This window comes from Rhinopithecus roxellana, chromosome 3 (genome assembly GCF_007565055.1).
Source record: "Rhinopithecus roxellana isolate Shanxi Qingling chromosome 3, ASM756505v1, whole genome shotgun sequence".
Classification (NCBI taxonomy): Eukaryota; Metazoa; Chordata; class Mammalia; order Primates; family Cercopithecidae; genus Rhinopithecus; species Rhinopithecus roxellana.
In genome coordinates, this window is record NC_044551.1 from 50,161,218 (window position 1) to 50,187,187 (window position 25,970).

At 48.9% G+C, this 25,970-nt stretch overlaps 1 protein-coding gene and 1 pseudogene across 2 annotated transcripts; both read left to right on the forward strand.

The window, feature by feature from the left end:
* The first annotated feature begins 2,090 nt into the window (after positions 1 to 2,090).
* On the forward strand, positions 2,091 to 20,306 carry BTNL9 (butyrophilin like 9). 2 transcript variants are annotated; one of them, XM_010384633.2, is made up of 11 exons: positions 2,091 to 2,290; positions 7,234 to 7,365; positions 9,147 to 9,491; positions 11,246 to 11,527; positions 13,219 to 13,338; positions 13,525 to 13,557; positions 14,323 to 14,343; positions 15,558 to 15,578; positions 15,806 to 15,832; positions 18,181 to 18,207; positions 19,077 to 20,306. In XM_010384633.2, the coding sequence occupies exons 2-11, from the start codon at positions 7,257 to 7,259 to the stop codon at positions 19,700 to 19,702; spliced, it is 1,611 nt and encodes a 536-aa protein (XP_010382935.1). In that variant the 5' UTR covers positions 2,091 to 2,290; positions 7,234 to 7,256; the 3' UTR covers positions 19,703 to 20,306. The 2 variants fall into 2 exon arrangements, with proteins under 2 accessions (XP_010382935.1, XP_010382936.1); XM_010384634.2 differs by lacking the exon at positions 14,323 to 14,343.
* On the forward strand, positions 19,805 to 25,552 carry LOC104679154 (annotated as a pseudogene).
* The last annotated feature ends 418 nt before the right edge of the window (positions 25,553 to 25,970 follow it).

Sequence of the window (25,970 nt, forward strand, 5' to 3'; positions counted from 1 at the left end):
CCCCAAAGATCCCACACAAGGACAGATGAGGGTCCGTTCTTTCCAGTGGCACCTGTAGCCTGCCAGGGGTTCAGCACCTACCTTCCTTTTGGATCTGAGCCTTTATGCATTTACTGGGTCTTGGAACGGGAGGTGCGGCTGGCAGGGCGCAGCTGCTGTCTACATCTTTCCTACTGCATGATGCACCTGATATGCAGGCGGTGGTGGCAGGTGGTGTCCCCCTCCCGCATCCCACCAGGGCTGTGTCTAGGAGTCACAGAAGTGGACTCGGCCCATTTCTCTCTCTCTTTGCATTTCTGCTGTGACAATCTCACCTTTCCCCAGGCAGCATGGAGGAACCCAACCTAAGGGCAACGAAAAGCTTAGGCCATGTTCTCGTTTTCGAGCAACCCGTCTCTACAAGTGCAATTTCCCTTCTCTTTCACTCCCCTGTGTGGCATGCAAGGGCCTCTGCAATGTGGTCCCATCCATTTCTGTCAGCCTTCCCTTCCACTTGTGAGCCACACACTGGCCTGGCTAGCCCCTAGCCTTTTCCTACCTCCCAGGAGGAATGTCTGTCCTCCCGGGCTGCCTCATTGCTTCCCTGATCCTACTGTTTATGCAGCATCCATTTTAAGTATACCTTGTCCCTGAGCCCTCCTCTGTCTCCCCTGGCCCGAGGAACTGCACCCACTGTTTGAGCTCACTATTCAGCCCCTTTGCTGTCCTAGGGACATCTTTCCACATTAATAAGCCTGGGTGCCCAGTCTCGCCAGCCTGTCTGAGCACGGACAGTCACCTCCAGGTCCATGGCTGTAGCTCGCTGGCTCCTGTCTCCCTCCCATGTAGAGCCCTGCCACCTGCACAGGCCCCTCTCCAAACACAGGCACTTCTGGGAGTCCCTGCGGTGTCCTGCTGAGGCAGAAAAATTAAAAATACATATGCATTCATTCACTCTAAGAAAAGTAACAGGCAAGGCAAGGGTTAAAAAGAAAAGAACACGTTTTCCTCTGCCTAGCAAGCTCACTTCAAGGACGGTTATAAGATAACGCTATCCAGAAAGCCAAGGCCAAAGGAATGGGCTCCAGACACCCCCTGCCCCACTTCCAGAGCAAGGTTGAAGGAAAAAGAAAGGCAAATTATTTTACTGTTCCTCTTTCCCCTGGCTTCTTCAGCGTGATCGTGTTTTACGAATGTCTGTATTTAGTCAGTTCTTGTTTTTCTTTCAATGCAGCTACAAGGCCACTGGCTACGCAAGGCCACAAGTTATGCTGTGCTATAGATTATGTGACGTATGATTAACTGTTGTTGTTTTGTTTATTGTAAGTCCACTTACGTATACCCCACTCTGTCTTTGTTTAGGGCTCAGCTTTTTGGACGTGAGTCCACTGAGCCGGTGTGTACCTAAAATAAACAGTCCTCCTGTTTTTCACATCCATCTCTCCGGTCCTCAGTTTACCACAATACTGCATGCATTTGAGCTGCTCATGCCTCAGCTCTGGCCTGTTCCCTGGAGGGGATGTCAGTGTGGGCTGCAGCTGGGTGGCTAGTGCCTCAGTCCACTTATGCCCAAGTCGCACCATGGCCTACAGTAAGATGGGGTGGGCTGGGGTGGGGTAGTGCTTGCTGCTTCTTTTTTGAGCTCTGCTCCACTAGAGAAATCCCAATCCAGCACCCCCTGCATTTCCAAGCGGCCCGTGAGCAGGTTTTGCAGGCTGCACTAACAGCAATGCCCCCAGGAGTTACTCCTTACTGACCTTGCCCTGAGGAGAAGGTTATGGTGGGTTAAAAACTGGGCATCAGCCCCTTCCTCGTGCTTAGTTAGTGGAGATTGCAGTCTACTCTCTTTCACTGTTCGGGGACTGCCACCCTGCCTCCCAGGAGTCCCAGCTTCACCGGCACAAAGACCCTGCACCCAGCTGGAGCCTTTTCTCCCCACTTTGAGCCTCTGCAGGTGTCACTGTCTACAAAGCTCTCAGATACCTTTCCCCTCCTTCTGTGACCCTGGAGAGACATTTTATATGGGAATTCAAGATTTTTCTCAGAGACAGGATGTGATGACTTCCTTGTTTTGTTCTATCCACCTTGGTTTTCATAGCAAAGGGCAGAGCAAACAGCATATATCTTTGGGAGGAAGATGGATAAAAATTCTCTCACATGCCCTGGCCTCTGGAGCTCAGCTGCCAGTCCACGTCTATGGAATCTTAGCATCTAGGACCAAGACACTTCACAGCAATCATCACCCTTTGCAGAAGAGGTGAGATCACCAGGACTCATCTACCATTGCAGACGTTTTGCTGCTACCTGACAGGTAAGTAGCTCGTTCTCAACAGCTGCCTACACCTCCACTTTTCAGAAATGGCAATCAGAAAATGAAGGTGGGAGGCTTTGGGAGGGCGTACAATTAGTGGCAGCATTTTATTATCCGAGCTTGGCTGCAGCATGGGATGTTCCGAGTGTGGCCATGAGGAGATGTCCATGCCCGTTTACGTAGGCCCCATCTCAGGAGGCAGGATCCTGATACATCCCATTGCCCCTCACCAGATGAAAAAGAGTTCAAGCCTCATGGCAGTTCCCTTCTTGGGGCAGTCCATCTTCCGTAGAGACTAAGAGGGTGGAAATCCTCTTGCGGACCTGTTGAAATCGAACCAGTGCAGGCAGTGGGCACTAGCTGGGGTCTGCCGGGGGCAAGGGCATTGCAGGGGTGCCAGGGAGGCCAGTGGGAGAGGGCCAAGGTCCCACTGACCCCTGGGGACTTGCAGCTGGGGGAGTGGAGGATAGGAGACAGGCAAAATTCACCAGTTCCACAGCTTACAGAAGCAGCAAAGCAAAGACTATACTTTCAGGGATAATTTCTATACATTATTACTGGAGAAGTTTTCCGCTCTGGGACCCCATAGTCTCCTCACACACATGCAGGGCAAAAAATGCCTCCTGTGTTTGGGAGAGCAAGTGACATGGCATTTATTAATAAAAATGGATTTTCCTCCTGGGTTTCCTAATGTGGTCATGTAAGTGTTAAACGTAGTCTTAAAATTATGTTGGGGAATCCCCAACGTTTTACTCTGCCCCATGGAGACCCTGGGACCGCTCAGGGCAACACCAACAGCTGCATGGCAGGCAAGGGAGTCCTGTGGGAGGACGTGGCCTTTGGACACTGCCAGGTTCGGAGATGTCCTTGGGAGATTTACCTTTTTGTCAGGAAGACGGTGTTAAGTTCAGGCAAATAATTATATGTGTGGACAGAATCTGAAATACACCAGTATAGTAAGTAAGAGTGAGAGATTGTGAATGCGTAATGCAAATGGAAAAGCAGGTTTTATTTTGTTAAGTTATTCACTAGGGAATCAGCTGAGGTTCCTTCTAATGCTCTTTTTCTCCAATCTTGCTTTGCCGAAAGTTGCAGAAAAGGACATGTGTAGAGAAAAATGGGACACTTCAGGGTGGATCAGAGGACATCAATCCATAGTGATTCGCGTGAGTTTGTCAGGTGGAAGCAGTGATTTTTAAGAGTCACTGATTAAAAACAAACATTCCTAAGTGTATTAGGGAGATGCCGTTTATTTGTGAATCAAAAAGTTTTTTTCTCAGTCTCTTAAATTACGGTTTTCATGTAATAAGAATGATTTATATTTTTAGTTAAAAGTTGTTTTCCTTTCAAATACAGACCTTTTAAAAAGACTTAGCTTGAGTAAGTACCTTTCATTCGAAGCTTTTCTTGTGCCTAATCTTAGGAAATCCAGAATACTATTCGACAGAAATTATGTTTTCAACTTGCCTTTGACATCTGTCCCACTGCATTTTGCTTTAAAGTTCTTCATTTAACAATAAATTATCTTAAAAAAAAAAAACAGTAGCAAAGCAAAAAGTACTCATCTTTAAAGACAGACTCAAGACTGAGGGACCGGAAATCAAAATAACGTCAGGGTTGTTTAGGAATTGCAGGTGCAGGAGAGAACAGGAATGGGGTGGGCTGGGGGCAGTGAGAGAGCAAGAAGAAAAAAATAAAAAGAGAAGGAGAAGAAAGAAATGGGCTTTTGCTGGGTGCAGGTGGTGACATTTCTCAGGACACTTATTTCTCCCTGTGCCTTCCGGAGGGAGCAGCCCGAGGCTCCTGGGAGGACGAGGAGCAGGTGCGTGCCGGCAGAGCTCAGCTGCAGCTGGAGGATCCCTTGGCGGTCCTTGCGCACACCGGGTTTCGATCTTCCCCATGCGTCCAGTCCCTTACTCCTTCCCCAGGCAAAACCGCCTCACCAGGAACAGAACCTGAAATCAATTTACACTGTAATCAAAATAGCAGACAGTGGCAAGTGTTTCCTTCAAGGAGGGGACTTGAACTTCAAGTACGGATTGAGCATCCTCGATCCTTAACTGGAGAGTGAGGTCAGAAAGGGCAGACTCGGGGCAGCAAACGGGGAGGAGGGTGCTGTTCAGTAGTCGCTGATTTTTTCCTTCAGGAACTTGCCAGACCATCTCTCTCTGACTAAAGGCTTTCAAGATGATACCCTTGAGTGTTGGGAGCAAAGGGACCAGGTGCATGTCCCTCCTGGCTGAGAAGATGCTCTTGACAAAGTCTTAGGGAGACCTCAGTTTTAAGTTGTTTTATCTGGCAGTGGGATTTTAAAGTTTTTATTCATTAGTTGGTTGGTTGGTTGGTTTTGTGGCTGGCACCCTGTGAGCTGGTGGCTTCTTCAGTGTCTCTGTGTGATGGCAGGTTAGGGTGAGTGTTTGGTCTGTGGCCAGCTGGTTCCTCAGACGGTCATGGTTTTGGGTAATAGGAGTGACTGAAGGGTGTTCCCAGACACACGACACAGCTGGTGACGAATCTGAATTCGAGAAGCACAGAGCGTGGCTCTGGAACCGGACAGTGGGGATGGAACCCCCTCCACCTCTCACCCACTGTGGGTCAGAGCAAGTCACTCAGCTCCCCGGCCTCCGTTTCCTTAGCTATAATTTGGACCTATTAGTAATGATAATAATAAAAATATTAATAATACTTGAGGTATAGATAAGTGCCTGATAGTTAGGAAGTACCCAATGCATGTTCGTTTTTATTACCGTGAGCACGTGTGTGTGTGTGTGTGTGTGTGTGTGTCTGTGTGTGTGTCTACAATCCTCCTCCCCTGAAGCATCCATGATGGAAATCACACGGGTGTATCACAACAGAGAACGGAGGTCCCTCTAGCACTTCCATGGTTCTGGAACATCCTGCCCCAATCCCCTGTCCCCGGGAGGTGGCAGCCTGCCCCCAGCCCAGGGAAATTGGAACGAGTGTTCCTCTGCGAGGAGGCCAGCTATGGGACCTGTCTCACGCCCGGTTACTACCTTATGAGGGGACCTGTGTCACAACCTAACACAACCTCGACTAATTCCCCAGAACCCAGCCCACCCAGATGGATGCACAAACACACTCTGAGCCCCGCTTGGTTTTGGAAGGCACTAGCTGGACACTGACATGCCCCTCCTGGCTTTGCTGTCATAGGGCTCTAACCTGTGTCTAGAATCCAGAAGAAAAGACTGAAGCATAAAGGAAAAGAGAAGGGAACAGAAGAGAGGGTGAGAAGCTGCACAGCCAGTGTAGACTCCTTTACTAGAACCCTTCCTTGCAGCTTCCCCACCTGTCACAGAGAGGCTTCCACCAGTAGCCACCGAGGGTGAGAGTCCGGACTGTCCAGCCAGAGCCTGGACCTTGCCCACGGCCTCTGCCCATGTCATTGTGTGAATCGGATTCCAATAACTGAGAGCTGTCAACACGGCCCCGCCTCAGGGGGACCCCACCTCCTGTCCTTGAGACCTTCTTGAAACACACCTGGAGCTGTCCCAACCTGTCCTCTGTTTGTCCCCTCAATTTCAGCTCTAGGAGACAGGGCCATCAGCCCATGAGCCTCACGGGCCACCCCTCTTCCCTTGTATTCCTGCCTACCCGGGTCCCTCCCAGCCTAAGGGTCCCTGGGAAGCCTCTACCACCTCATTAACTCACCCTGCACACCCCCGTGATCCTTTGGTCACTGCACGGCCCAGCAGCTTTGAAAGTCCTTCCTTCACACCTGCTGGTGGCGTTGGTGACAGCGTGGCCCATGTCTTGCGGCCACAGGACACCAGAAACACCTGCCATGCCAAGGTGTAAGAAGAAAAGCCAAGTCATGGGGGCAGACGGGGAGACAGAGAGGGCTGGACAGAGGAGCCCACCATGGCCTTCCCCAACAAGGGCACTGTGATGCAGTGAAAGACAAGGGGTGCAGTCCCAGGATGAAGACAGTGTGTGGACATTTGCAAGGCAGAGGGGAAGGGGGTGCTGACTTTGATTTCAAGAGCTCCCAGCAACCCATGGGAGTGGGCACTGGTTTCTTCCATGGTTCAGGCAGAGATGTAGGTCCAGCCAATTACAAAATCTGCCTAAAATCTTGCACAACTAAATGCAAGAGAAATATGGAGAGTTTTGTGTATCTCCAGATTCACTGGCTGCAACACACTCTCTGGCCTTGAGTCATTAGTGGCGCCAAAGGGAGCAGAGCATCAAGAGTGAGGGGGCAGCCCTCGCCTGGGCTGGGTCTGGGCCTCCTGGGTCACAGATGAGGAAGGGGTGGCTAGATGGGATGACTCCATCACTGTGGCCCCCAAGATGCTCTCGACAGAGACAGTTACCAGCTGGCCTCCTGAAGGCACAACTCGAGGTCCCAGGCCTGGAGGAAAGTGTCCCAGGATGACGCTGGGGCTGGCAGGCAGCCACCTGCATGCACTCCACTTCTGAGAGAGCAGAACTCTGTGTTTGTTCCTCTGTGTTGTGGACCCAATGTTCCAGACCAAAGGGAATTGGGACGAAGGTTGGGTTGGTGGTGGTGAGGCAGGGAGAATGAAAATGCATCTGAGATCTTCAGAGATTGCCCTTTGTTCGAGCAAAGTCGCTAAGCCCAGAAACGGGGGGGGGGGGGCACTGAGCCCCCACACATTGTGTGACTCTATTCCTGTCTCTAAACAATAAGCACAGAAGCTGCTTCCTCTGGGACCCTTCAGCCTTGTCCCCTTACAGCTCTGTGAACCTGAGCAAGGCCAGGGATGCCATTAACAGTGTCCCCTGGAAAAATTAGAAGCAGCTCTCACATCCGGCTAAAGAAGTCAAGCACTGAGGCTTGTCAGGAATTTAAGAGCAAGACAAAAATAACTGAGGTCACAACTGACTTCAGGTCTGATGGAATGAGTTCCCGCTGCCCCCACCTCTGCACGTCGCTCCAGCATCCCTTTGTCCCTCTCCAGGTGGCCCCCACTGCTGACGAGAGATGGTGGATTTCCCAGTCTCCCCGGACTTCTTGAAGCCAGTATCTCTGACCAGCAGTCTAGTCTTCCTCATGCACCTCCTCCTCCTTCAGCCTGGGGAGCCCAACTCAGGTATTGTGTCTGATCCGCAGCCCAGCCAGCCAGGACATGAATGCCACCCCTCCTGCCAGGTGCTCCCCAGGGATAAGATCTTAGAACAGACCAGGGCGTGCCAGATGCTAAAATACAAAAAGGACTTCCATCCTGGTTGTTAAAGAAACACTACGCCTGAGCATTATCCAGCCTGTAGTGTTCCTCCACTGTCTCTCCAGCTCCCACTGCCTCTTGCACACTTCCCAGCACTCCGAAATCCGCAGGCATAGCAGGGAGCCGAGCGAGAGGGTGCCAGGAAACTCATTGGCCTGTGTTTGTGCTGAACCCATTGATACACGTTTTTAACTTTACCCCTTGCAAAGCTTCTCTCATGAAAGATGTAGCCAACAGAGGGTGTAAACTAATAATTCAAAGGTGATTTCCTAATTTCCTGGACTGGAAACCAGGAATTCTGGGGTGACTGCAGCATAGCCCAGGTCTTCAGCAGTCTGTAGTCAAGGGAGGGGTGTGGATGTGGCATAAATGGCTGTCCATTTATGTGACCATGGCTGAGAGAAAGAGAGAGGGGGGGAGGGGAGAGAGAGAGAGAGAGAGAGACAGAGAGGGAGAGAGATTTGTGTCCAAAGACTTTGGGAGCACAGCTAAGAGCAATGATTTGTTCCCAGAAAGCTGAGGAGAGCCATAGAGAGGGAATATAGTTTGAGCAGAGGCTTGCAGGATGTACATTCTCCAGGAAGATGACAGGTAGGGGATAAGCTGAGGCAGGGTGTGCCCAGGGAAACAGCCAGACATCGGTGTGTGGAGGGACAGCCGGAGAGAACCTGGAGAGGGAAACTTGTTGGAAGGGTATTGGATATTCACCCAGCCGGCAATGAGGGGCCTCAAATAGTGTGAACAAAGGAAGGTCCCTCCATTTCCTGTGGGCCAAGTGTGGGACAGGGGGGTCCATGACAAGAGAGCTTTGGGATGCTTTCAGCTGAACTTGGAAAGAAAGGAGAGGAGAGGTACAGAGGCCAGAGAGAAGAGGGAGTGCCTGTGGGGTGGCAGGGAACTGTGCATGTGGAAGACCTGCGCAGGAACAGTGACTCTCATGGGAACTGCAGACCAGACCAGACCAAAGGGAGCAGAGAGGTCCCATAAAGAAGTCTTCAAAGAGGAGGGTGATCAAACGAAAGAGCCCAACAAATAAGTCTCAACGGAAGGATTTGGTTGACCTTTTGATAAGAAAACCTGTGGAGCAGGGAACCCTCGTAGATGATTTTTGATATCCTTTGTAGAACCTGTACATGTGAATTATTTTTTAAACTCGGAAAATCAGACAAACAAAAATAAGAAAATATCTATTCTCATCATGCAGAAATTACCACCATCAGCAATTTGGTGTCTCCTTTCAGATATTTTTCTCTGCATATTTATGCAAATACATGTTTTTACTTAAGATAATATTGTACAGATTATTTTGAAACTTGCTTTTTTGATCAAAGATTCCATTTCACTTCATGCTTTGGTCATATTTACATAATTGTCCCCAAAATAACATTTGTACCTGATTGGATGAAACCAGTTACCAGCTCAGCACCACAAATCTGGTTGTGATGTCACCTGTGTATTTGTTTAATTGTTCACTCACATTTTTTCAAAAAATTACTTGTTCAAGGATCCAGGCCAGTTGTCCTGTAGAGGATCTCACTTTTCTTGTTTGCATGGCTTGCTGTAGATTCCTCAGCTGTAAAGGGGTGTGATAACTTTTTTATAATTGGATGAGGGTTGCTTTTGCTTGTTCTGATTTGTCATCCTAGAGGTCAAGGTGGTAGGCCCTGAGTATCCCATCCTGGCTCTCGTCGGGGAGGAGGTGGAGCTCCCGTGCCACCTATGGCCACAGCTGGATGCCCAGCATATGGAGATCCGCTGGTTCCGGAGCCACACCTCAGACGTGGTGCACCTGTACCAGGAGCAGCAGGAGCTCCCTGGCAGGCAGATGGAGGCGTTCCGGAATAGGACCAAGTTGGTCAAGGACTACATCGCCTATGGCAGCGTGATCCTGCAGCTTCACAGCGTCGTCCCCTCTGACGAGGGCACGTATGGCTGCCGCTTCCTCTCCAACAACTTCTCTGGCGAAGCTCTCTGGGAACTGGAGGTAGCAGGTGCGTGGACTGACCTAAGGCCCTGCAGGGGAGAGGGAGATACAAGTGCTTTGCCCGAGTAGAGGTAGAGTCACAGAGAATGGAAGAATGTTGGTAATTTTTAAAAAACATAAAAGCTGATGGATAGGTCCATTCTCAAATGAACAAACAAAACAAACAGTTCACCAAAACATACACAAACAGCCCTTAAACATATGAAAAGGCTGGGCACAGTGGCTCAAGCCTTAAGCTCAGGCTTAATCCCAGCACTTTGGGAGACCGAAGCAAGCAGGTCACTCGAGCCCCAGAGTTCGAGACCAGCCCGGGCAACAAAGGGAGACCCCATCTCTTAGCCAGGTGTGGTGGTGTGTGCCTGTAGTCCGAGCTACTCAGGGGGGCAAGGTGGAAGGATCTGGCTGCAGTGAGCTTCACTTGCCACTGCACTCCAGCCTGGGCGACAACTCTGTCTCAAAAAATATATATGTATATGATATATGTTGTATATCATATACATTTATATATATCATCTATTTATTTATATATATCATATTATATATTATGTAATATTTATAAATTATAAAATTTATACATATATAAAATATAAAAATGTTATATATTATATATAATATATTATGAGTAACAAAATTACTCATAGGGAGAGAAAGGCAAATCAAAGCTACATCAAAATGCAATTTATTTTTAACTGTCAGACTAGCAAAATTTCAAAAGCTCTTCCACGTGCTGTTGATGGAGCTACAGAGAAGCAAGCTCTCTTGTACCATGTTAGTGGAATTCAAAGTTGGAAAGCTCCAGAACAGGGGAATTTGGTAACATTTAAGAGGACTAGCTGTGTGTCTACCCTCTGACACAGCAATCCCACCTCCAGGAACTTACGCCACGTCCGACCCCTCCAATATGAGAAAAGCATATGTATGAGTTTAATCTTTGTAAAGGTTTTTAAAAACAATTGCAAAATAGTGGAAACTACCTAAATATCCAAGCATTTTAAAAGCTGAGTGTGCTCTATCCACCCAATGGAGTAATCTATATTATGTATTATGCATCTGAAACAATGATGAGGTGGTCTCTGAATGGATGCAGAGTGATTTCTAGTATTGTTAAGAGAGAAAATTAAAATGCAAGGTTCAATAATATATACTTGCATGTGTAAGAAAGAAGGAGAAACATTGCAAAAAGGAACATGGGAAGGATAAACAAGAAATTAATGAAATTGGTTACCTAGGGTGAGGTGTGATGACATGGAAAGGATGGAGTTTTTTTCCTGATATACATTTCTATACAGCATTGGCATTTAAACCACATTAATGTTTTGCATACTCAAAATATAATGCTAGTTCCACAAGGATGGAGAGATAAAGGAGTGTGTATGATGCAGGCACTGGAGCTCTGGGGGGATTCAAGAAAAAGAGAAGAGTCACAACTCGAATGTATTAGAATTTAGGGTGGTGCTATTCTTCATTCTAGGAAACTGTCCCTTGCCTAATATGATTAAATGCCAGGAGTCCTTCCCCACCCAATGACCCCTTTCACATTTCCAAATGTCCCTCAGGGGTATTATTGTCCCTACATGCTACCACTGACTTAGACTGTCATTTCCAGTCCATGGGTGGGGAGCTGCAAGCCCACACATGTCTTAATAGCAGCCACACTTCATAATGCTTTATGGTGACTGCAAATGGTGAACAGTGGCATGAACTTTATGCGTGATTTCTCGGAAGGACCCTGATCTTTCCCACTCCTCCTGCCTCTGCCAGGGCTGGGCTCAGACCCTCACCTCTCCCTTGAGGGCTTCAAGGAAGGAGGCATTCAGCTGAGGCTCAGATCCAGTGGCTGGTATCCCAAGCCTAAGGCTCAGTGGAGAGACCACCAGGGACAGTGCCTGCCTCCAGAGTTTGAAGCCATCGTCTGGGATGCCCAGGGCCTGTTCAGTCTGGAAACATCTGTGGTTGTCCGAGAGGGAGCCTTCAGCAATGTGTCCCTCTCCATCCAGAATCTCCTCTTGAACCAGAAGAAAGAGTTCGTGGTCCAGATAGCAGGTCAGTGGTTGTCAGCTCACACCCGTCTTCCTAGTCCTCACATCTACATACACATTGGCCCAAAGGCAGTCTGTAAAGACACAATGGTATTGCACCTGTCTGCGTATAGGGTGTGTTGGCCTTGACACCTGAAAAGTCAGTAACTTGGATATTAGGAACACACTAAGAACACTGCTGAGACCCCAAACAGTCAGTGAGGGAGGCCCCAGAGAGCCCACCTTTCTGTGCCTAAGGCCATACACTAAAACCCAAAAGTCTGCTCATCAGAGGCCATCATGGGAGCCAATAGATTCATCATGCTATCTCCCAAACAGTATTTATTGAGTTTCCGCAATGTGACCCCAGTCCCTACCCTCACGTCCCATGCCAGTGGAAGATACAGACAATAAGCAAAAGAAGTGCATCCTGTTACGTCAAGTTAGAAGGTGGTAGGTGCGGCCGGGCGCAGTGGCTCACACCTGTAATCTCAGCACTTTGGGAGGCCAAGGCGGGTGGATCATGAGGTCAGGGGTTCAAGACCAGCCTGGCCAAGATGGTGAAACCCCATCTCTACTGAAAATACAAAAATTAGCTGGGCGTGGTGGCAGGCGCCTGTAATCCCAGCTACTTGGGAGGCTGAAGCAGGAAAATCGCTTGAACCCCAGGGGCAGAGGTTGCAGTGAGCTGAGATCTGGGCGACAGAGTGAGACTCTGTCTCAAAAAAAAAGAAGGTGGTAGATGCTGTAGAGAAAAATGAAGCAGGCCGAAAGTAGTGGGGCCTTACCCTTAGTGAGAGAAAGGCAAATCAAGGCTATGTTAAAATGCAATTTTTTTTTAACTGTCAGACGCAAAATTTCAAAAGCTCTTCCACGGGCTGTTGATGGAGCTAAGGAGAAGCAAGCTCTCTTGTACCATGTTAGTGGAATTCAAAGTTGGAATTCACGACATGGTGAATACACTTACGCCCCTGAATTGTACACTTAAAAACGGTTAAGATGGGAAATGTTACGTATATTTTACTACAATAAAAAAAGAATATTTTTTAAAGATCTGATATCAAAGCACCATTTTCTAATAATTAGACGACACAGACAGAAAGTTACGCTAATTAAACTGCCGCAGCGTTTGTGAAAGGCCAATGCGTTCTGCGCTGGCTGGTGCTTTAGGCGCTGCCCCCGGCCTCGTCCGGCCTCAGGGCGGGTCCTCCCTGGGGAGCCGGGAGGGAGGTGGGAGCTCGAGGCCATGTGCACGTGGTTTCGTTCTCACTGCTTCCAAAAGCGTGGTAAGAACCAACGTAGAAGCCGAATGTTTGCAAACAAGCGAGGAGACGAGTTGTGGACTAGACGGCGCGGGCGCAGAGCAGGAGCCCTCTGGACATGCAGCGCCTGCCAAGCTCCGGGGACCCTCCCGCCTTCGGACGTGGGGCAAGAGTGGGAAGGAGCCGAGCGAGGGCAGCGCGTGGCCGCAGAAGCCTTGAGCGGGGCTGGGGCGCTGGTTCCCTCCCGCACACGCTGCAGCTCGCCCTGGCCCCGTCCGCAGAGCGCGCTCGGCTCCCACCTCCAGAGCTCCGGGCGGCCGTCCCACGCGCATTTCACCCACGGCTGCCCGCGAAGGTCCCTCGGGAGGTTTTCCGGCGCGCAGCGGGCAGGCCGGGCTTGTGTCTCGGTGTTCAGTGGCGCCTGAATCGAGACAGCCCCGGGGGTGTTTTGCAGACGTGTTTTCCCCCGGAGCCTCTCCGTGGAAGGGCGCTTTCGTCGGGGCCCTGGCGGCGCTGCTGGCGGTCCTCGCGGGGCTGGCGCTGGGCGTCCTCCAGCAGCGGCGGAGATGCCAAGGTACCTGCGCGGGGCCGCCCGCCCCTGCGGGCTGTGCTCTGGGGCAGTGGGGCGGGGAGGGGCGCCCGGCCGGTCCTGGACCCCGGGGCCACGGGTGCGCCTCCTCCCAGGACGCGGCGCGGGAAGGGGGCCTGGAAAGAGTGGGGGGCGCACACTCAGCCCTCTCCCCTCCCGTTTTCCCTTCAGAAAAGCTGAAGAAGGAGGCCGAGAAGAGAGAAGGTGAGCGGGGACAGGGCACTCTGCACCCACCTCCCGAAGTGCCGACCCGCAGTACAGTAAATCCAAGGCTCTGGACCCGCTGACAAGGGTTTGTTCCAGCGCAAGGTGTCAGGGCGGCCCCCGGGAACGGCGATCAGCGCCCTCGGTGGGGAAAAGGGAAGATTGTTCACAGGGGCAAAAGCGGAGGTGCTGAACAGTTGCATCCTCCACACAGAGGTTAGTGTACGGTGCCAGGGTTGATTGGCTGCTGTTGATTACACCCTCGGAGCTCGCTTAACATTGCACTGTACAGAGGGAGCAGTGACCAGGGTCTCTGCTGCCAGCGTCATTGCGTCCAGGTTTTCATGAAGCACAGGGAGTCGGGCTGATGGGTAACACCTCAACACAAGGTCAGGAAGCAGCGGTCAGGCACCAGAGAAAACAGCCGTGGTATGTGACGCAGTGTCCAGGGCTTAATATTTCCCCTGGGCATAGTAAATTTGGAAGGCTCCGACATTTATTTTCACACTAGCAGGAGGGAGGGCGCTGGGTCACCCTCCTATGGAGAAGGGGAGCCAAGGGCGGGCACTTCTCCATCCCCTGCCTGGAGCCTCACTGTCCAGCCCAGCTGGGCCCCCAGACCACCGGGGGAGGGAGTGCCACATCGGAGGTGTGGCCTCAGTGTTCATCCATCTGTTCTGTCTGCCTCATTCCCCAATCTGAGAGTCTTTCTTCTTCTTCTTCTTTTTTTTTTTTTTTTTTTTTTTTCTCTCTCTCTCTCTCTAGGGAAACTCACTGCAGAGCTGGGTAAGTTCTGGGTGCAGGGCCATAGGGCTGCCTGTCAGCCAGTGGGGTGGACCCCTGTGCCTGTGCAGTGGGAGGAGAGGCTCCCTTTGGACGGAGTCGGCTGGCAACTGTCTAATTCTAGACCATCCCTGTGAGCCTCCACCTCTTCTCTTGCTAAGGGGCTGAAAGGGTGGCTGCCTGCCGCTGTGCAGCTGCCTGAGACCCTCCGGACAGACCCTGCCAGCTCCTCCCCTGCAAATTAGACAATTCAGTTAAAATTCTGTCATAAAACGTTTACTGTCTCGGTTCATCTTCTAAAATACCCTTCTCTTTTTAATGCAAGTGGCACTAGGAAGGGTGACACCTTTAATTTGCACCAAAATGGGAATAATTTCTCAGATTCACTTTTCTCCCCAGAGGGACTCAGAGATGTGAAACCGCGGAGTGTGTCTCTGCGGAGAGGAAGAGAGAGTGAACCCAAGGGAGGGGGAATGGAGGAAAAGGCCATCATGGTGTTGGGGTTGGGGTGGGCCATCATGGTGTTGGGGTTGGGGTGCAATTCAGATGAAACTGTAAGGTTGGGGAAGCTTGTCTTGCCGTCTACATAGTCCTTCAAGGGGAATGAAAAAAAAAATAGCCCTAATAAGTCATTCACACTATAGTCTGAATTGTAAGTGATAACACTATAGTACGAATGCCTCTACCAGGAGCATTTACCTTTGAAAGAGCTTGACACTGGGTGGACAGATCAAAGGAATGCATTTTTAGTAGCAAAATGTTGGTGTCCTTGGTATTTGGTCAGGGGAAATAATTGGGTGTGATGTCCTTCCAGTCCTTTAAATAACGTACCCAGTAAGTGACCCTGAGGCTCACATAGGCTGCGCTCAGTGCCTGGACTTACGTAGGAGCTCTGCCCCCAGGAAGCTTGTGATTTCAGACAGAAGGAACAACCTGAACCCTGGGAAGAGGCATGTCAGTACTAAGATCTGGTTCCCCTTCTAGGCCCTGTGCAGATTTCTACCTTTGAGCTAAGATAGGATGAGGCATAAGAGTCCTGCAAGTGGGCCTCCTTTTTGAGGGCAATGAAGGGGCAAAGATGAAGCTGCGGGAAAAAAAAAAAGAAGCTATGATTAGCAATGGCTTAAGACTGAGGAAGCTCTTCCCAGTGGCCTGTCTTGGGAAGATGGTTCCACCCATCTGCAGGCTGATGTTTTCTTTGTGTGTTCTGCTTGCAGAGAAGCTTCAGAAAGAGCTTGGTAAGTGACCCTCTTAGAACTATTTCTCTTTATTCATCATTTTGCATCTGGTTCCCGATATATCTTCTCATCTTTCAACTAGGTATGATGCTCAGGTAGGACCCCTGCTGGCGGTGTGGGTGGCGGGAGAGAGGGGAGGGGACGTGGTGGGTGCAAGATGTGATGTGTGAGCAGGGAAGCTTGGGGTCCTGATGTGCTAATTTCCTGTTTTCCCTTGGTTGCTTCAGACTGGAGACGGGCTGAAGGCCAGGCTGGTGAGTGGAATCCGTCTCTCTCTGACTCTTCCTCATTTATGTCTGAGCACCCTGGTCCAATTCACCCTGATGAACCTAACGGGCTTCATTCTGGTTGCATTCCGCAGCCTCACACAGCATGTGTTAATCTATGTCACTGGGTAGAGGTTATACTCTGTCCTGAGGCCTAAGTGTACTGCAAACCACTAGTTCCAATCCTGGTTACATATCAGAGTTACCTTGACTCCTGGTGCCCATCCTCCAAGACAGACTCATGGTTCTGGCACGAGTGTGTTGCTGTACATGTAAATACTTCTCTGTATACCTCCCTCTATTCACCCATAATGCAGACAGTCTAATGTATATAGTTTGTATATATTCTTGCAAAATGTGAATATCGATTTATGCATATGCATCTTAGTTCATGTAAGTGACATTTATGGTTCTGTGCTGTTCCTTGCTTTTCTCATGCTCGCCATGCTTTAATATCCATCACTGCCACTCGTGTGTATTCAGTCTGTTTTTCCTCCTTGCCACAGAGTGCTTCATTTTAGCCAGCCACCCTCCTGGGGAAGGTATCCAGGCTGCCTCTAACTCCACAACAACACTGAATGCATAGTCTCAAACACGTTGCCTTATGGCCCTGTGTGGAGATCTCTCTGGGGTCTATAACTAGGAGGGGGATTGCTGGCCCATGGTGGGTGTGTCCCATGGGGTAAGGGGATACTGGGATCCCTTGAAGGCAGCGTCATCATCCTGCCACCAGCCATGCAGGGACATTCCATGTGCCCACATCTCACGTGAGCCAGCTTTCTAAGTTTGCCAGTCAATGGGCATAAGTGATGGCTCATGGTTCTTTAGGTTTGCACACCTGTGAATGCTGAGAAGATTGAGCATCTCCGTATATGCTAGTTGGCTCGGGAGCTTTCTCTACTGAAAACTGCCAGTTCGTATCATTGACCCATTTTGCTTTTGGGATTGCTGTCTTTTATTACTAACAGGAATATTATATGTCTGTGTGTGTGTGTGTGTGTGTGTGTGTGTATGTGAGAGAGAGAGAGAGATTAATCCTTTGTGGGTAAACATTGTGAATTCCTTCTTCTGTTGTGCCATCTGCCATTAGCTGTGTCCATAGTTCCCCTTATTGAAAAGGAATTATTAATTTTGATAAAATGTAATCCATCACCTTTTTACCTTATGGTTTGTGTTTTTGAAGTTTTATTGAAGAAAACCTTCCTCACACTGAGGTCACAAAGATATTCTCTTACACTTTCTTCTATTTCTTTTTCTTTATGTAACTACAAAAACCTTTCTACTATCTTTATATTTGATCTTTAATCCATCTAAAATTTGCCATTTTATGAGGTGTTGGGTGAGAATCCTGTGATTTTTTTCCATATAGTGAGTTGGGCTTACCAACGCCATTTACTCCACCATTCCAGGGTTGCCACTGATGTGGGGATCACCTTTGATGCACATTGGATTCCTGTCTCTATATGAGTTTGTCCATTGGCCACCTATTACATCATTGTTTTTACTGCTATGGCTTTTGTAGTATCTGAAAGTACAAGTTTTCCTTCTCCATTTCCACTTCCTTTTTTAAAGTGAATGAACCTTTTTAAAATATAAATTTTAGGACAAATTCATAAATCTCCCCAAAAAATCCAAAAAGGAGTTTTACATAGGATTGCTTTGAACTTACAGATAAACTTAGGGAAAATCAACATCTTTGTAGAATTGAGATATTCCACACAAGAGCTCTTGTGTTTAAAGCTTCACCAGTTATCCTGACACAAAACTGGGGCAACAAAGCTTTGCTGTAAATATCTGGAACTCTGAGAATGTCTTGTGTTGCTTTTGCTTTTGCGACTTGGTGATATCTTTGTTGCAAAACAAAACAAGATAAAACACAACAGAAATCCACTCAGATTGATTCACATTAAGAATGGAGGCATGTCACGAAAAGACAGGACATCTAGAGGGCATCTTTGGGATCTGTCAGGCTCAGCTGGTCCTCCTGGGCACAGCCTGGCCAGTCAGAGTCTGAGGCTCCACTTCTGCGTCTCAGGGCACCCAGGCTGCTTATAGAGTCTCTTCACCTACATGCTCCATTCTCCTGCTTTTTCCAGCGGAATTTCAGCCTGCATGTAGCTCTGGTATCAATGACACAGGCCTCTACTCAATCTAAAATTTCTCAGGAAAATACGTGGTGAACGCCAAGACCAGTCTGAATTCAAACCCGTTGTCATGGTGGGAATGGGGTCATTCACGCTGCATGCATCCCTCATGTATCTGGAGCCTTTGCTAAGGTTCCGGAGTTACTGACTGAGATTTCTGACCTTTTTTTCTCCTTCTCTGTTTGGTTTCAGAGTGGAGAGCAGCCCAAAAATATGCAGGTAACTGAAGCCAGGAAACTGATTTGTGTTTTGGGTTGGCTGGATCTTAAAACAGAAGGGAGGTGGGGAGATCTGAGATTAGAGGTCGGGGCTTTCTGGGAGCCAAGTATGGGGCCTGCACACACAGACACACACGCACACTTGGAAACACGCCACACGACACATATGCCTGCATGTGTATGCACACACACGCGTGGTTGCATGCACACGCACGTGCGCACACACACGCACACCTGAGCTCCCAAACACATCCCTCCTCGGGGTTACACTAGGTTTGTTTCCATCTGGCTGGGGCTATTTGCAGGCGAGAGTGCAGAGTTTATAAGCAACCTTCCGGATCCTCTGACAGAAGGGGTCCCCTAGGTTCCCATCTGTCAGATGGGATGGGGTGTTGAAATGTGGGGCACTGGACTAGATGATCTCAAAGGTCCTTTTAAAATCCTTTTTAAAACTTTCTGAAGGACTGTATGAAAAAAAAAAAACCGAAAACTTCTGTAAAATGACGCTCAGGACTCTCCTGATTATGTCAAGGTCACACAGGGTGGTGCCACCAGCAGGAACTAGAAACAGCCCATAGGTCCTTCCCCTTGACGGGGACATGGCTCCATTCCCACCAGCCTACTTCCTTGCTATCTCTGGTATGGAGTTCAAGTAAGGGCAGGATTCCTTGTTACTATCAAACACGCAGGAGTGACTTACAACGTGTCACTTCAGTCCTGGGGAGGGGGTTTGCAGGGGTGAGGGTCGCAGTAAGGGGTTCATTTCACTGATTATTCCACCAAGAGAAACTAGAGGTTTGTCTGTCTTGGGGAAGAGACGGACGGCCCCAGACCGTCCTGGGTGGGCACTAACGCTGCGGCTCTGCGCAGTGGATGTGACTCTGGATGCGGCCTCCGCGCACCCCAGCCTGGAAGTGTCGGAGGATGGCAAGAGCGTGTCTTCCCGCCGGGCGCCGCCAGGCCCGGCACTTAACGACCCGCAGCGGTTCTCGGAGCAGACGTGCGCGCTGAGCCTGGAGCGATTCTCCGCGGGCCGCCACTACTGGGAGGTGCACGTGGGCCGCCGTAGCCGCTGGTTCCTGGGCGCCTGCCTGGCCGCGGTGCCGCGCGCGGGGCCTGTGCGCCTGAGCCCGGCGACCGGCTACTGGGTGCTGGGGCTGTGGAACGGCTGCGAGTACTTCGTCCTGGCCCCGCACCGCGTCGCGCTCACCCTGCGCGTGCCTCCACGGCGCCTGGGCGTCTTCCTGGACTGCGAGGCGGGAAAGCTGTCCTTCTTCAACGTGTCCGACGGCTCCCACATCTTCACCTTCCACGACACCTTCTCGGACGCGCTGTGTGCCTACTTCAGGCCCAGGGCCCACGACGGCAGCGAACATCCGGATCCCCTGACCATCTGTCCGCTGCGGGTTAGAGGGACGTGCGTCCCCGAAGAGAACGACAGTGACACCTGGCTGCAGCCCTACGAGCCCGCGGACCCCGCCCTGGACTGGTGGTGAGGCGCCCTCGTGGCCGCAGGACTGGCCCGGGAGGCTCCCTGGATCCCAGGCCCGCGCTTTGCTCTCCTGCTCCGTCTGAAGTGAGCAGGTGCACCAGCCAAAATGTCAGCCAGGGGGACAAAGAGGGGGACCTTTGCCTACGTAGATGCGTATGTGTAATGCGATTTTCTTCAAGGAAAGGAGACAAGTCCAAAACTCGTATGTGGATTGTGGGACTGAGCGAATGAGTACAAAGACATCCATGTTGCTGAGAGCCAGGGCTGCCTACGGTGGGCGGTGGGAAAGAAGCCAGCGTGGAAGAAAGAAGGGAGAAAGCTTTGGTGACTGCATTAGAGGGATCAGTTAATTTGTATCGTTTTATATTTTTTGTATATGTTTGCTAGCTCTAAAAAAGTCGAGACGCAATGACACTTCGTAAGCAATGAGTTCACCTAAGCCTCAGATCCTAGTTTTAAATAGCATTTCCCATTAAAATGAAGTTGAAGAGGCCGGGCGCGGTGGCTCAAGCCTGTAATCCCAGCACTTTGGGAGGCCGAGACGGGCGGATCACGAGGTCAGGAGATCGAGACCATCCTGGCTAACACGGTGAAACCCCGTCTCTACTAAAAATATACAAAAAACTAGCCGGGCAAGGTGGCGGGCGCCTGTAGTCCCAGCTACTCGGGAGGCTGAGGCAGGAGAATGGCGTAAAACCCGGGAGGCGGAGCTTGCAGTGAGCTGAGATCCGGCCACTGCACTCCAGCCCCGGCGACAGAGGGAGACTCCGTCTCAAAAAAAAAAAAATATGAAGTTGAAGAAACAGCTGCTTCTGGGGCTGGGGCAAAAATTTCAAGGTGAGCCTGGAGCATTGTGTGTGGTAAAGTAAAATAAGCGCTCAAAACGTGACGGCAACATGGCAAAAGGGTAGAGGCGCCAGGTTGAAGGGACCTCACTGACCAATTGTGGGACAATTTGAACATCAGGATGAATAATGACAGGAGAGATGATAACACACTGAATAAAAACATAATCCATGAGTTCATGCTGATTCTCAAATTTCTTTTTAAAAAGAAGAAACAGGAAGGTTTCTTTTAGAGGTGAAATCTAATTACTGGTGAGAGTCTTTTGGAGAACAGGGTATTTTCAGTCTCAAAGCAGTGACCTTATACACTACTTATAAATTTGAAAGGGGAAATTTACAAATGGAAATTTACTTTACAATGGAGAGGTCTGCCAGATCATCCAAGTGATTAAATTTAACACCATCAATGATGGCACCAAGGACATCATTAGTTTGACAATTGGGGAAAATGAAACACGAACAGGATATCACTGGAGAAGTGTTCTTCACCCCCTACCCCCAAGAGAGTCTCTCTGTCGGCCAGGCTGGAGTGCAGCCTTAACCTCCTGGGCCCAAGTGATCCTCCCACCTCCGCACACAACACCATGCCCAGCTAATTTTAAATTTGTTATGGAGACGGGGTCTCACTTTGTTACCCAGGCTGGTCTCAAACTCCTCACTCAAGCAATCCTCCCACCTGGGCCTCCCCAAATGCTGGGTGTACAGGCATGAGCCACTGTGCCTGGCTTCATTTTCAGAGTGAGGCATTTGTACTGTAGCTATGTAGGAGAGTATTCTTGTTCTTAGCAAACATACTGAAGTTTTTTAGATATAAATTACCACAGTGTCTGCCACTGAATTTCCAGTGACTAAGTGGAAAAATATAAAACATATTAATATAAGAAAGAGACAAGTCAAATGTAGCAAAATGACAACACTTGGTCAATCTGGGTGAGTAGTCGACAGATATTCATTGTACTATCAATGCAGCTTTGCTGTGGGTTTGAAATTTTGCAAACTAAAAGAGTTGGGTGGCGGGGAGAAGGATACACCAAAAAGCTTAGTGATTACCTTTGGATGGGAAAATGGTTGGTAATTGTATTTTTTAAATGTCTTCTTTGTATTTTTTAATGTTCAATAATGTATATGTATCAGTTCTGTAATAAAGGGGAAGAAGCTGTTTTTTTTTTTAAATACTCATCTTCAAAATCATTCATTTGAAAGGAACTATAATGAAACTGCTGGACGATCTCCTAGGGCATTGTTTGAGAGTAAAATTCGGAGGAGTAATGCTCTCCGCCCCTTGCCCTTATTCCAGGCAGAGCTTTCCTTGCCCATCTTGCTTGAGAAGGAGAATAAGGAAGGGAGACTAGTCCGCAGCCAAGCTTTCTAACAGGTCTTTCCTCCTTCTTCCCTCTTTCCCTTTCCTTTTCTTTTCCTCTTCATGGGGACTGAGATTTCTACCAGGGCCTTCAGCACTGGAATGGGAATGGATGGGGCAGGGACACCTCTGGGGATGAGCTTTCACCCCCACAGGCCCAGGAGTTTGGTTACACACCAGAGGGGGGTGTGCAAATAAAAAAATTCACGAACTGTGCTGAGAGTCAGGTTTCTCTATCAGTGAAGGGAAATACGGAAATACAGAAAGGGGAAAGGAGAGGATGAGAGTAAGTCTAAGGTGGACTGGAATGAGAGGTATCAATGTGAACGCGTGGGTTTTACTGTACGTAGAGATGGAATGCACGCACACACGTGGACAGATACATAGATGTGTGTGTGCATGCAGCTCGTTCCCAGCTCCGTCTTGTTTGAAGGCTTAGCAACAATAACACCCCAGTACTGATGGGCACACCAAGACCCAGAACTTAGTTTTTAGTACTGTTTTCAGCAAAAGGAATGAAGTCTCCTTGGAGAAATGGTTGAGTCCAAGGCTAGGGCAGGGAAAATACAAGAAGAGCCTACAATATCCTATACCAGAAAACAAGGAAGTAGATTGGACAGAAGAGCCAAGTCTAATGGATTTCGATGTCAGTATGGACTTTGAACCCCTGAATAAAATAGGAATCCTTAAGTATTTCCCCACTGATATACATACATACATATATACATACATACATAAACAAATTCATGGAGAGAAGAGAAAGCTCTGCCCTACAATAGGAGTCTCAAAATATTACTTCTTAACTCATAAGTACAAAACACGTACCAATTAACTTTACAGTGGAGGAGGCTGGTAGATGCCACCTTAGCCAAATGACAGAAGTTAACATCGCCAGATGGGAAAACAGTTTACATCACATTCTTCCTGATACAATGCAGTGGAGAATACAAATGGCATCACTTTTGAGGTATTCCTGCACCCAAAAACGCATAAATCAGGAGGAAACATTAGACAAACTGATGGGTACTCTTCAAAAATGTCAAGGTCCTGAAAGACAGGACAACACTAAGGAACTGCTTCACACTAAAGGAAACAGGACAACTAAATGCAATAGGTGACTCGGGATGGGATCCTGGATCTATAAAAAACATCACTGGGCCAGACAAGTTGGCTCAGGCCTGTAATCCCAGCACTTTCGGAGGCTGAGGTGGAATGATTGCTTGATTCCAGAGAGAAAGAGAGGGAGATTATTGGGGGGAAAAAGGGCATTTTGAAAGACGTGTGTGGATTAAATAATATTGGATAAATGTTAATTTCCTGATTTTGATGTAGAAGAGTGCTCTTATGAAAATGCACACTTATGTATTAAGAGGTAAAGGAGTATGATGTTTGTACCTTATTTTCAAATGCTCATTAAAACATATAGTAATATAAACAGAGAGAGAGAAAATGATAAAGAAATGCAGTGGTGTCTGATAAATGTTTAATAACTGGCTTTCTGAAAAAAAAATACATTGAGCTGATTTCCCTGGTGCAAGCACTCCCACTATGATTGACTTCAAGCTGAAGATGTGACACTACTGAGGACAGACTTGGGAAGTGCCTTAGTCAGCTCTGGCTGCTGTAACAAAATACCATACACTGAGTGGCTTGTAAACAACAGAAATGTATTTCTACAGTTTTGGAGGCTGGAAGTCCAGGATCAGGGTGCCAGCACGGTCAGGGTTGGCAAGGGTTCTTTTCTTGGTTGCAAACTGCTGACTTTGCTTTGTATCCTCACATGTCAGACAGCAAGAGAGTTCTCCAGGGTCCGTTTATATTTTTTATTTTAAATTGAGACAGGGTCTTGCTATGTTGCCCAGGCTGGTCTTGAACTCCTGGCCTCAAGTGATCCACCTACCTCAGCCTCCCAAAGTGCTGAGATTACAGGCATAAGCCACCTCACCCAGCCCCCACCAGGGTCTGTTTCTATTTTGTTTTGTTTTGTTTTGTTTTGTTTTTGAGACAGAGTCTCACTCTATCACCAGGCTGGAGTGCAGTGGTGTGATCTCAGCTCACAGCAACCTCCACCTCCTGGGTTCAAGCAATTCTCCTGCCTCAGCCTCCAGAGTAGCTGGGACTGCAAGCGCACACCACCACACCCAGCTAATTTTTGTATTTTTAGTAGAGACAGGGTTTCACCATGTTGGCCAGGGTGGTCTCGATCTCTTGACCTCATGATCTGCCCGCCTTGGCCTCCCAAAGGACTGGGATTACAGGCGTGAGCCACCCAGCCCCTGACAGATCTGTTTTGATAAGTGCATTAATCCCATCGTAAGGGCTCCACCCTCATGACCTAATCCCCTCCCACAAGTCCCACCTCCTACTACATTGCACTGGGTGTTGGGATTTCAACATGTGTGTGGGGCGTGGTGGAGAGGGACACATTCAGACCACAGCAGGAAGAGACACCCATGACCAGCCCTCATGAGATGCCAGGTCCAGACACCGCTGTCTGTGAAATTCTAGAGGGAGACTGTAATTTGTTTCTCCATCAAGTCAGATAAGTGCATTTTAAGCTTATGAAAATATTCTCGGTCACCTGTTGGGAGAAAGCTATTCCCCTTATTAACACATGATATTCAGAAAATGCAAGTTTTATTTTCTACAGTCATTTGCATTAGTGTGTAAATATTTGGGGTTCTTACTCATGAATGTTTTTGTGATAACATTAACAAGGTTATTATTGGATAAATGTTAATTTCCTGATTTTGATGTAGAAGAATGCTCTTAAGAAAATGCACACTTACATATTAAGGGGTAAAGGATTATGACGTGATAATTAAAAATATGTTATAACATTAAAAATATGTTTCCTCTCCATCTGTAGTTATTATTCCTTTAGGACTGTATTTATGTGATAAATAAGAAAAGCAAACACATAGCTAATATAAAAAACAACATTAAACTGTGTTTAAATAATCAGTGGATCTGATCCGCCCACTTTCAATGATGGGAAGGCTGTTTTCCTGTGCAGGAGGGCTGTGGGCAGCCAGAGGCCCCAGCTGGAATGGCACGAAGTTCAAACCCCTCTCTCACAAGGGCTGGCAGTGGCACACAACCATGTGGTTCAACCAGCCAACGAAAGATCCCATCAGCCCGACCCCGCTCCTGGGCCCACCCAGCCCACAGTAAGGTGCCTCATGCTAAGGCATCACACCAAAGTAGGCAGGGTCTGAAGCCTGGAGGAGCTAAGGGTAGCCGGCATTCACAAGAAGCTGGGCCAAACCATTGGCATCTCTGTGGATCCAACACGACACAACAAGTCCACTGAGTCCCGCAGGCCAATGTACAGCAGCTAAAGGGGCGCGGGACCAAACGCATCCTCTTCCCAGGAAGGTGCGCGGGACCAAACGCGTCCTCTCTCCAGGAAGCCTGGCCCCCAGAAAGGGAGACGGTTCAGCAGAAGAACTGAAATTGGCCACCAGGTTGACAGGACCAGTTATGCCCATCAGGAATGGCCACGGGAAGGAGAAAGCCTAAATCATCACCGAGGAGGAGAACTTGAAAGCCTTTGCTAGTCTCCGCATGGCCTGTGCCGCGACCTAGCTCTTCAGCATATGGAGAGCTGAGGCAAGCTGCAGAACAGGATGTTGAAAAGAGAAAATAAATACCTGCTGGGGACTTTAAAAAAAAAAGAGGGGGGGCATACCCAGCCTTAAACTGAGACCTGAGACATTCAGGTATACATTTTGTGAACCATGAAGGCCCCAGGGGAGGCCGCCCAGAAGGGTGGAGCATGCAGAGTAAAAACCCACTTTCCCTCCTGCAAGTGGCCCCAGGCAAGTGCATACAATTAGCACATGGTGGATGTCCTTCTCCCTACCCTTCACATTTTCCATGCAGCTAACCCTCAAAGTAGGAAAAGGGTGAACACAACACTTTTGTGTGTATCCCTGTCCAGTCTACAGAATACACCAGCGCTGAACCTACTTGGGAGGCTTCTGCTGCTTGAGCGTGCCTGAGGATGGGAAGCTCATTGGTGGCAGTGTTATGGGATCTCTGCAGTGTTGATTTTGCTGGCTGGT